Source organism: Athene cunicularia (genome assembly GCF_003259725.1).
Source record: "Athene cunicularia isolate RWA chromosome 1 unlocalized genomic scaffold, athCun1 chr1_part2, whole genome shotgun sequence".
Lineage (NCBI taxonomy): Eukaryota > Metazoa > Chordata > Aves > Strigiformes > Strigidae > Athene > Athene cunicularia.
Genome location: NW_020799092.1, coordinates 22,389,304 through 22,401,387, shown reverse-complemented (window position 1 = coordinate 22,401,387; position 12,084 = coordinate 22,389,304). Strand labels below are relative to the sequence as shown.

Sequence of the window (12,084 nt, the reverse complement as noted above, 5' to 3'; positions counted from 1 at the left end):
GAATAGAATAGAATAGAATAGAATAGAATAGAATAGAATAGAATAGAATAGAATAGTTTCCATTGGGAGGGACCTACAATGATCATCTAGTCCAACTGCCTGACCACTTCAGGGCTGACCAAAGGTTAAAGCATGTTATTAAGGGCATTCTCCAAATGACTCTTAAACACTGACAGGCTTGGGGCATCGACCACCTCTCTAGGAAGCCTGTTCCAGTGTTTAAGCACCCTCTCAGTTAAGACATGCTTCCTAATGTCCAGCCTAAACTTCTCCTGAACCATTCCCGTGTGTCCTGTCACTGGATCCCAGGGAGAAGAGCTCAGCACCTCCCTCTGCACCTCCCTCCCCAGGAAGCTGTAGAGAGCGATGAGGTCGCCCCCCAGCCCCTTCTCTCCAAACTAGGCAGCCCAAAGTCCTCAGCCGCCCCTCACAGGACATGCCCTACAGCCACCACCTTTGTTACCCTCCTCTGGACACATTCAAGGACCTTCAGATCCTTCCTAAATGGTGGGGCCTTGGGCTCATTTTGACTGAGATAATTTTCTTTAGTGTACCCCGGTTGCGTTTTGGATTTGTGCTGGAAACAGCATTGATAACACAGGTGATAACACACTGCTGAGCAGTGCTTACACAGAGTCGAGGCCTTTTCTGCTTCTCACGCCACCCCACCAGTGAGCAGGCTGGGGGTGCACAAGAAGCTGGAAGGGAACACAGCCAGGACAGCTGGCCCCAGCTGACCAAAGGGATATCCCAGACCATATCACATCGTGCTCAGTGTATGCAGCTGAGGGAAGAAGAAGGAAGGGAGAGACATTTGGAGTAATGGTGTTTGTCCTCCCAAGTCACCATGATGCATGATGGAGCCCTGATTTCCTGGAGATGGCTGAGCACCTGCCTGCCAATGGGAAGTGGTGAATAAATTCTTTGCTTTGCTTTCCTTGCATGTGAGGCTTTTGCCTTACCTATTAAACTGTCTTTATCTCAGCTCACAAGTTTTCTCACTTTTACCCTTCTGATTCACTCCCTCATCCCACAGGAGGAAAGAGCGAGTGAGCAGCTGTGCGGGGCTTAGCTGCCATCTGGGCTTAAACCACGACAGGCCCAGAACTGCACCCAGCACTCAAGGCGAGGCCACACCGACGCTGCATACAGTGCGATAATCACATCTTTTGCCCGGCTGGTCACGCTGTGTTTGATGCAGCCCAGGATGTGGTTTGGCCTCTTGGCTGTCAGGGCACACTGCTGGCTCACAGTGACCCTGGTGTCAGCCAGCAGATCAGGTGGGGTGACTGGGTTTCTCCTGGCAGATTACATCTGCCATCAGCACAAAAACTAAATGTAGCATTTTTAATTGGTAAATTCTGCTACGAGCTAGGAAATTTCCTCTAACAATGATCCACAGCACAATGCCCGCACAGCTGCCACCTCCTGTTCTGTGAAAGCATTAGTCATGCGGGAATTAAAAACCTGGAAAGCCTAGGGCTTGTCTTGTTTAGACTAACCTATTCTAGTTACTGCCTTTGCATATTAAACACGCTTTGTCCTTCCCAAAACAGGCTGGACCAATCTCACTTTATGAATCACAACTTGCCATCGGAAGTGACCTACAGAGAGGAATAACATGTTTCTGAACTGCACAAAACCCACATTCTTTGGGACACAGTAAGTCAGCTTGGTTGTGGTTTAGAAGAGCTGCAGACGCATGACAGACGCCCAAAGTGTGGCAGTGTCCTGTTTCAGAGTCGTGAGTACATTTCTCTATGGATCAGGGGCAAAGGTATCACGCTTCCAGGCATCTGCTTTTTGAGAGCACTGTCTTCTGGACTCGGCAGGGCTGCTCTGCGTCCTGGGACTGACTTGCAAAACTCTGTATTTTTCTTCTCCTTTCTATATAAAGATTGTCTTTCGAAATACCAAGTGGGGTAGGTGGGGCAGGTTGTCGAGATCTGGAAACTCAAAATACTACTAATGCCAGAACGACTTCCTGACAAACATGACCACAACAAGGCAACAATCTAACATTTAACGCAATGCTACCAAAAGATCAATTAGAAGTAGGTTTCTCTTCTCATGAGTTTCTGTATGACAGTAAGAGGAAGGAACTTCCTCCTGAAGATTAGAGAGGGAAGGGAGCGACGATTCACCCTCAGTCCAGAGTTTTAACATTTTAACAACAGCAGCGAGAGGAGAATAGAAGGGTGAGCAAGAATGTCAGAAAATCTCATCTATGCTGATTTGAACTTGACTGAATCAACCAGTCGCAGACTACAGAAAGTCACTGATGCCCAAGGTAGGTCGATAGATCTGCACTGAGTTTTCTTTTTTATTCTTCAGCCTCTCTCCCACACATTTTGAAAGAGTGCCATGGAGCACCAAAGCCCCAAAGAGGATGAAGCAAATGTGAGGGCCAGTGCTGTGAAACATGTGCAGGTGGGGTGCACATGTAGGTTTTTTACACCCCAAAAAGGGGATTGTTATGAGATCTACTCTTCATTTGTTAAGGTGCAAGTGTGAGGGAGAGTTTCTTGTGTGATATTGAGCAGTTTCTATCAATTCAGGAGATTGTTCCGCAGGTGAACATCAACCGGTCCTGATCATGTTCTCGTGCATCGGACTGTGATCCCTGCAGCAAACTGATCAGGAGTTTCTGCTGTTTGAAGCAGTCTCGTGCGTAGCCTGTTTCTGCCTGCTGAGCATAGCTGGCATTGCTGCAGGGTTTTTGCCTCCTGGCTTTGTCTGTACAAACCACTCGTTTAATAAATCAAGCATAAAATGTTTCATGGACAGATTTAGTTTGCTTTACTATAAATGACTTTGTAAAACTCTAACCTTAAATTTATCTTTCTTTAATGCACTAGGAACTACTGCATAAACTTTTGCACTGATTTTTCTACATTTGCATAAAATCACATCCTAAAATAACAGACTTCATACACTTTGTGTCCGTTGTTCATTTCCTTTTTTCTTTCTTTTTAACCTTACTGTCTCTTTGACAGAAATAGTAGTTTCTATTTCTTGCCATTCTGTGCTTGTCTTTTGCATAGTGTGATTCCTTGTCATCTATTTTGAGATGGCTGGAGTTTCTAATGCCCCAGGAAACTGTTTCTGTCACCTCTTTCAAGAGATTACTCCACAGCTAAACAGCTACAGGTGCCCATAATAGAAGCCTCCTGATTAAATGTTCCTCTTTCCTTATAATTTAATTTACAGTTTTAATAGCATTTTTATGTTTCTCTGCTTGTGCTTTTCTGGAAAACCCCTACCAGCTCTTCTCTTCCACTTAATTTATGCGCAGTATTTCCCAGTGATTCTGCATATATTACAGAAAACAGCTCAAACATTGATTTCTGTCTTCTTTTTCTTTCTCCTCCAGTTTTCTATTTTCTGTGTGATAATGGATTCCCACAATCAAATGCAGTGTTCACAAGGAATTAAATTAATTCCATAAGCCAGGAGAATGCACTTAAACTCATAGAAGGCATTAACTCTCTATGGTGATAGAAAAAACTGGGCTCAGCGCTGCATGTCAGGATGATTTTCAATGTCTTATAAATTGCAACATCATATTTCTTACTTTCTACTCCCTTTTTATGTGTCCCTGCCTTTCCTTCCTTCCTCACATGTTTTGTTCCGTACTCATTTGTATTTGTGATCTGCAGATGTTAGAACAGTTTTATTTTCTCACTGTCTTATCATTAATTATCTTCCCCATCAAATTTAGCACGATCTGCAGTTTTCAGGTTTGTTTCAATGTTGTAGCCATTCTCACTGCTCACATATGGATGTGAATTGAGTAAGACAATCAGACAACCTTAGACATTTTTCTCCACTTCTGTTTAGATTTAAAATGCATGTGCATGAGCCCATGTTTCCTCTGTTATCGTTTGCACTAAAGATAAACCAGATCTGTTTCTGCCTATAGCAAGTCCTCGAAGGTGTGAATCCAATGGACAAAAATATTATTTGAGCATAAATACAGCCACATAAATGAGTTGCTGTCATGTGTTTAGAATTTCACATCATTTCAGTCATTTTTGTTCCATTTGAGATGTTTCTCAACTTTCTCTGTTATTTTTGCCTGGTTTTAGGTTCTGTATATGCAGAAGTGAAAGTGCAGTCCCTAGACACAAATGCTGCAGCTAGCTACACGTCATGCGGTGAGTTTTTAGCTGTCTGCTAAATGGAAATTAATTTAAACAATGAGAGGAGAGGAGGCCATTCCTTATTTTCCAAAAATGTAGGGATATAAAGCCATATGGGAGTCAATAGTCATCTGCTTTACATACCCAGAGCAGGGGGCAGTTGATGTGTTGCCTTATATGCAACTAAACATTTGTTGGTTTCACTGCTACAAGAACAGAAATACAGTTTGGGCCAAAGAAATCATATATGTTACCTTTCTGTAATACTTTCACATGAATATGCATCTACTCGGGGACTTCCTGAGACAGACGTGATTCTATTTACGTATCCTCAGTGGATTGCTCTTCTACAAACTTGCCAAACCTGCCCTTGGTTCTGTGCACAGCCCTGATTTCTATAACATCCTCTGAGGAGAGGAGCCAGTTCTTTTTATCATCACATGAAGAACCAGCTGCATTTTCTTCACTCTGAACTGAACTCCTATTAGATTCAGCTGATGTTCACTGAAAGAGACAGTAAGCAGCAAAGCCCTATCCAAGGTCTCCATGACACTCAGGATTTTATATAACTCCTATTCACCTCTTTTCCATACTGCAAAACCCTACTGTGCACCATCCTTTACTGCTTCTCTTCTCTGAACCATTTCCCATAAGCTTTTTGAAATAAGGATGGTAGAACTGCATGCACCGTTGAAGGTAGGGACGAATCGTGGACAGACAAAACAGCCCTGATTTTTGCTTCTTTTCCTTCTGAATAACTCCTGATGCATGAGGTTGTAGAGCTTTCACCCTAGGAAATACTCAGAACCTGATGGTGCATGATGCTGGACAACCTGCTCTAGCTGACACCACTTGAGCAGGGAAGTTGGACTAGGTGATCTGAGAAGGTCACTTCCAACCTAAAAGATTCTGTGACTGTGCTCAGGGCAGCAAAACTGAAGTTCACAGATATCCTCTAGAACTTTTTAATTTTTTTATTTTTAATTCACATCAGATCTTTTACCTTCTAGTCCCTGTGTGCAAAGATAGCTTTAAGAGCAGGATTACAAAATGACATTAGTAATCCAGCTATCTCACACCTAATGTCTTTTGTTAGTATATCTACTTTTTATCAGGGCCATATGTCTTCCAGTTCATGTGGCTCCTCACAAGTAACTGCCCTGAAATGAAAAATCTACCCAGTTCTTAGTCAACCATGATACAAGGGATTAATTTAGCTTCTCAACTGTGACCTTATCTTCTGAATATTTCCTGCATACCCTACCATCCACTGGCCTACAGTTCTCCAGCAAAGTACCTTATTTTGATGTGTTTGAAGACACTGTGTTTGAAACATGTGTTCAAAACATGTGTTTGAAGTCTTTTCCTTCTCAAGTTCCTTTCTGTCTAATTGGGTTTTTTATATATAAAATCTTTGATTTCCTAGGGTTTGGGATGCTTTCTATTTTCTTCATTTAATGCCTACAGCTATGAAAAGTTAATAATTTGCTTCTAATAGCTGTGTCATCTTCCTTTTGCCTATTCCTAGATAATTCTTGGTAGGTGCCTTCTATTGGTCATGTGTTGCCAGGATGTTATCCTTCAATAATATATGGTCTGCCTGCATGGATTTCATTCTCATAGCCATTCTTCTTAACTTCTTTTTAATAAGCTCCCTCTCCTTCCTGTAGTTCCTCTCTTTTACCCATCAGCACTCTGGTTTTCCTTATGTAGTCCAGTACTATGATGACTGTCTCCCTTTTAACCCCTTCCTCATATACTCAGTGTACTGGGATGTTCTTCAGTTACCTAACCACAGGTGTCCAAAGCCATCTGGGAAGCATCAATACATTTGGTCTGGCTTCGGTATGCCAGAGATTCTTGGATGTCCTGTGTAACATCTTCCAGGTCTGTGCAGTTATCAGACACCAGGGGGTATCTCAGGGGGCAGAAGCCAGCCCTTTTCAGGTACCTGATATCTGAGTATTGTAGTCTGAGGTGGCTATTCCAGGTCTTCCCATCTAAATTTTCAGACTTCTAGTATATGGGTAGAAGCCAGTCTGACATATGTGTTGTTTACTTCTTAACAGTTTATTTAAATGACAGTCAGTGTTGCATTTTCTGCTTGACTCTTTATATACTCTGACCTTCCCTTTTCCTGAGAACACAGTGGTTTTGAAGTCACACATAATGGTAATATCAACCTAAACTGCTCTTTATTCCATGTCAGCTTCCCCTTCCTCATTTCAAGAGTTACTTACAGCCTTCAGCCCCTGCCAGCTTGCTCTTATTAATTTTAAAAGTTATGTAAAATCTTCTTGATGTCATGTCCAGCAGCTTGACTCCCTTAGAGTTAAGATGAAATCTGTTCCACTTGAACTCTCTGCACCAGATGTGTCCCAATTTCACGAAGAATCAACAGTCTGGACTTTACCCCATCTTCTCAGCCAGGTGCTAAAATGCTGCCTTTTCATTTCTCCCTCCAGTCTTGCACGGTATACTGGGAACCATTTCTGGAATTGCCACCTTAGGATTCCTGGTCACCAACCTGCTTCCCACAAGCTTTCATTTTGCTACTAAAACTTCTCTCCATCCCTCACAGTCTTGATAACCACATGGACTAGTGTATCAGTAGACAGTTTGCACCTATCAGACAGATTTTTTGATTAGTGCAATCAACATGTTTTCAGGGTGTGACTATTTCCTGACCAAACCTCCTCGGGGAGAAAAACAGACTTCTTGAGTGCCACCTTCTTTAAGAGTCTGGTTTAAAATTAATCTAGTTTAATACTATACTAAGTATAACAGCTTCTTAGCATTTCAGTAATTCAAATAGCAATGCACAAGTAGGTGTGAAAATGAGGTTACTGGACACAACAGTCCCGATATCGACTGCAGTTAGGATGAAGATTCAGGATAGCTTCCTCATTTATCTAAAACTTTTTACTTTACAAAGCAGGGGTAATGGCAGCAAAAATCTCAATTTGGTTTTCAGATCCTAGTTGTCACACAGACACCATAAACTTCAAAGATAGCAGAAGACGTAAGTAAATACTCTAGCAGATCCATGAATCGGGAAGAGATGGAAAGCTCTCCTTTACATTTTAATTCAGTGTCTGATGAGTCCAGGCAGCCACTGAACATACTATTTGTCCCCTTTTGGACCTGCTTTTTCTCTACAGCACCCAGCCAGTCTCCCCTGAGGTGACAGACTAATGAATATCACAAGGATCCCCTTGAAGCAAATCCTGAACAAAAGCCCATAAATACCAGTCAAAAAAGAAATAGGAGACAGTTCAGCTCCTCTGAAAAATTTGCTGTGTTGAGGAGTATAACATGGCAGGAACTTTATCTGGTAGGTTGATTTATTTTCGCTTTCATATTGTTATAGAGGACAGATAAGGATCCCAGTGAGCACTTAACTCGAGTATCAAGTGCAGCAGAATCTAGCAAAGTATTCTAGGCAATGGCAGAAGAAAAAAAAAAAAAAAAAGGCATCCACAGTGTATCTATCAGAAGAAAAACACACACCTGAAGGGACAGCACTGAAGGACTTCGCCTAACTTGAAAGAACTGTCTCCATGTGAACCTGAAAAGGGCATTTTTGAATGAAGACAAAGGGTTCCTTTTGCAGTTGTTCCCCTAATCTTTATTTTTTATGTCTATGTGTAGGTAAAATCTGCTGCTCCCGAACACGTGTCGCTGTATTGGTTGCTGTGACAATCCTCCTACTGGTCTCAGCGGTGTGTCTGATAGTTATGTGTAAGTCCTGCTAAAAATGCAATAACTGCAATTGATTTGTGACTCTCGTCCTCTGACTGTCATCTAAGTTACGACATCCAAACCCAGTAGCAACAGGCAGCTAGTTTGAAGGCACAGGACAGTAGTTTTTAGCCAACCATGGCCATAAGAGGAAATCTGTAAAAGAGGTGAGTGGTTTGAAAGTTTAAAATTCCAAAAGAGAAAAAGCCAAAACCCAATTAAAAAACTGACAAAGTTAGAGCAATAACTGATTTATTATACAAATGTTTTGAAGAAACGAGTCAAGATTAGATAATGCCTATTATGAGCATTATGTTTGCTATCCGTGAGAATATTTCAAGGCAATGATCGTGTATCATGTCACCAAGTTGTTCATAACACCAAAAATCTTTAAATAAATATGAATAAAAGCTAATTTGAAAGAGGTAGCTGAGTCACAACTTAACGGAATTTGCTTGTCCCTTACTCAAATAAAAGCCTAGTACTGTCTCTTTGCATATATATCTCTGAGTTCATAACAATCTTTAAATTGTATAAAAGGATATATAGTTTTTTAGAAAGAAAGCATTCTTATTTTCATTGGAAAAAAAACCCCAAATTTTAATACAGCCATGTAGTACTTTCCTTCGGATATTTCCAAGTCATCACTTTTAAATTTCAGATGTGATTGCTTGTTTCTTTTCATCCTTTAATAGTTGTGTAAGCTTAAGAGGCTTCAACAATCAATCACGCTCAAGTCCCAGAGTCTACTCAGAGATGCACATGGAGAAACTCTTTCTGAAGACATGCCAAAACGGGGTGGGGGGGGTGTAATTGTTTTTTTCTTTTTCAAGGCAAAGAATAAAGGAGCTATGTCTGATAGTCCTCTGACCTTTATAAAATGTAAAATATCACAGGAAAGGCAAAATTTAAAAAAGAAAGCAAACAACAAAACAACATAACAAGGTGAAATTACCAGCATTAATAGAACTTTAAGTCAGGAGTTGAATGAGGAGTCATTCAACAGGTCTGGCTTCAGGTATAGTTACTTTGTTTGGGTTTAGTACTGCCTCAGTGAACCAAAAAAATACTCCTAAGAAACTTGAGATCTAGATCAAACTTGACAAATTAAATCAAATCAGTTTTTAATTTCAATAGCATTGAGTTTTCACTTGTGCTCCAAATGAAAACTGTTGTCATTTTCACCATTTTATTTTTAAGTTTAAATTTTATGAGTTTTTCGTGCAGTTTTGTTTTGCCAAATATGCCATTGTTGATGAACAGCTTGTTTAAATGAACTAAATTGTCACCTTTCGATATTGCTCCATCATAAGAGAGCTCTGGAGGCCAGAAGGCATTTTCAATTTCCGTTCATGAAAATGACACAAAAATTTACTCAGTAGAACCTGACTAGAAGTTTTCATGAGTTTATAGCAGTGTCATATTCGTTTCTTTTTCCTTCAGAGAAAATTTATTTGTTAGTAAGTAAAAAAGTGGTACTACAGTTCCTGAGCTGGTCTTCCAAAAACAGGCAGGCCCAACTTTGCTTCAAATGATCCTGCATATTAATTAAATTTTGCTCTTTTCTGAAACCAGAAGCTGAAATCCAGCCTCAAGATATATGCATATAAATGCATATATGCATGAAAAACATAAAATTTCAAACTGATGTTTCTGGTTTATTTTTTCTTGTCACTCTAGGGATTCAGTAAAAGGCAAAGAAAGCCTTGATGTTCCAGATTAGCATATGACTAAAGCATGATAAAATTCAGCGTTAAGTTGCTCCAATTAGAAAATAACACATTGTCGCTTTGTTCAGTTTTGTGCCTTTGAACCATTTTCAGTAATGCTGCTGTCTGAATCTCTCGGGCAGATTTCGGAGTTAAAGGTGACAATATTCCAGGAGAAAATATGGACCCACCATTTACGTGTTGTAAATCGATTTCCATCAGTAGGAGAATCAGTAGGGTGGTGTTCATTTTCGTAAAGCATGCCAGTGTGCATTAACTGCTATTTTTTTCACAGAAATAAATGCTTTAAATTAATGGCAGGTAGTTTTAGTACCAGTATTTTGTACTATTATATAGTAAGGACTTCAGGGTATCTTTACAGGCAGTACTTCAAGCTTCCACCCACAAGCTCAGGCTATATGCCATCCCCAGCTTCTTCATCTTATAAAATGAAACGTTCCTGATATTTGTTCATGTCATGTTTTTGAGAACTTTCCCTGAAAAGTGAATTCTGTTTCTTCCTTGTCCAAACATGTGGTTGCCTCTTCAGCTTCTCAGTCCTCAGCTTTAGCTTCATTATTTCCTCCAAGATTAACTGTTTTAATGTTCGATAATATATAATGCACACTTTATCATGTGTATCTCTGTCTACAGGTTTAGATGTAATTCTATATACCAGAACTTTAAGAACCTTTGTTTTCAAATGTTTGGACATATGTCTTTGTGGTTTGTTTTGTTTTGGGTTTTTTTTATGGTGATATGTAAGACTCAAATTCTCCTACAGCAATATATTGGAAGCTAATCCCTAAAAGGAACAGGGCAAATCCTACAATTTGGTCTCCACAAAATTAGACTTTTATTGATCATCTCTCAATTGTAAATGAAAAAACAGTATTATACATTGCCAGCATTTGGTTTTAGGTGCTACAGTGAAACTTTTTTCTCACCACTCCAAAAGTCTAGTTCTTGCTTGCCATCAGGAAAGAAATGTAGATTAGTAGGACTACCTAGGCAGTGTGGTTTTGAGTGTGGCTTTTACAATTCAGACTTCAGCAATTTGTAGAACAGAAGTTCAATCACTGTTTTGCACCAGGAGATGTCAACTCATTACAATCCCAGTAGAAAAAGAAAGGCACTCAGACTCTGTAAAGTATTATCTAAAATGCTATATATTAGAGCTAATGCTATAAAGAAAGAGAGGACAATATAGAAAATAGTGGGTCCCTTGAGATGCTGGGAACCTTAAGCAGAATTACGGAACAGATGAACTTGGTCCAGTGACTCTTTTCTTGGAAAGCAAATATAATCATCTCCCAAAATACTGTTATTTCATACTTACTTCCTTTGCCACTCACTGTCTGGCTCCAGGCTTACAGAAGCAGCTGATTAATCCTTTGTACTAAAACTGAGATTCACTTATGTCACCGCTCAGCTTGGAGTCCCTGGTAGTCCTTGAAATCCTTCTGGATATTTTCGGCAGTAGAGTTTCTGAAACCCTGATGGTTTATAGAAAAAAATTGAAAAAAGATATGTAGGGAGTAGCGATGTGTTATATAAGACAAGGGTATATTTGTTAATTATTTCAATATTGAGTATTCTACTGAATCATTTAATACAGTAGCTGGGGTGTGTGTGTGTGTGTGTGTATTTCAGCCATTAGGAGTATTTGGAGTTGCCAGCCAAAAAAAATTCTATATTGTCTTTATGATCGTCATAGTGCTAAAAGTTGTTTTACTTTTGCTATGAAGAACTCTGAGATGGAGTTGGTAGAAAAAAATCCCCACATGTTAAAGGCTTGTCACGTTTTTTCTCACAACAGGCGAAAGTGTGCTACCTTCACTTTAGTATTCTTTATTTCTTGAGGAAATAATTAACACCTGCAGCATTCTCTGAAAACTGAAGCTCTTACTGAAATAAGATGTTCAGTCAGGGCACAAATGCTCCTCATGATTTTTGTTAATAAAGTTTGACTACAGAAAAATATATTGGAAGAAGACATGCTACATTTATGATAAAATAACACACATTTTTGCCAGGGGTGGGTACAAGGCTATTTTGCCAATTATCAAGACTAGCATAAAAGACACAGCCAGCAGAAAGATGAACCAATAACCAGATTAGTTTTGATACAAAAGGGTCAGTACATGGGTGAGCACTAAGGGTACAAACAAATCAATCAAGTTATACATAATTGATATCAATCCCACTGACCCCAGCAACAACACCACACAACCAACAATGGGTGGAATAAATGGTGACATGCAGTCTCCCATAGAAGGGATGGGAGACAACCGAGTCAACAAGCCCAACACATCAGACCAAGGAAGCCACACACTCAATCTCTACACAGCCCAGTTTACAAAAGCCAGACCTGACTGGAGCCCAGTCCCAGGGAGGCAGGAGGTCCTTCCCCAACAGGGAACTCTGCACAGGGCACCCACCTCACACACAGACACTGCCCCTGCCTGCAAGGGGTCCCAGCTTTTATCCCT

At 40.2% G+C, this 12,084-nt stretch overlaps 1 protein-coding gene across 1 annotated transcript in view; it reads left to right on the top strand.

The window, feature by feature from the left end:
• The first annotated feature begins 2,007 nt into the window (after positions 1–2,007).
• Positions 2,008–12,084, top strand: part of LOC113491421 (natural killer cells antigen CD94-like) — a 12,752-nt gene continuing 2,675 nt past the window's right edge. The window contains exons 1-3 of the mRNA XM_026868329.1: positions 2,008–2,290; positions 4,089–4,157; positions 7,794–7,883. Coding sequence (XP_026724130.1) covers positions 2,209–2,290; positions 4,089–4,157; positions 7,794–7,883 — 241 coding nt within the window. The 5' untranslated portion in view covers positions 2,008–2,208. The remainder of the gene's footprint in view (positions 2,291–4,088; positions 4,158–7,793; positions 7,884–12,084) is intronic.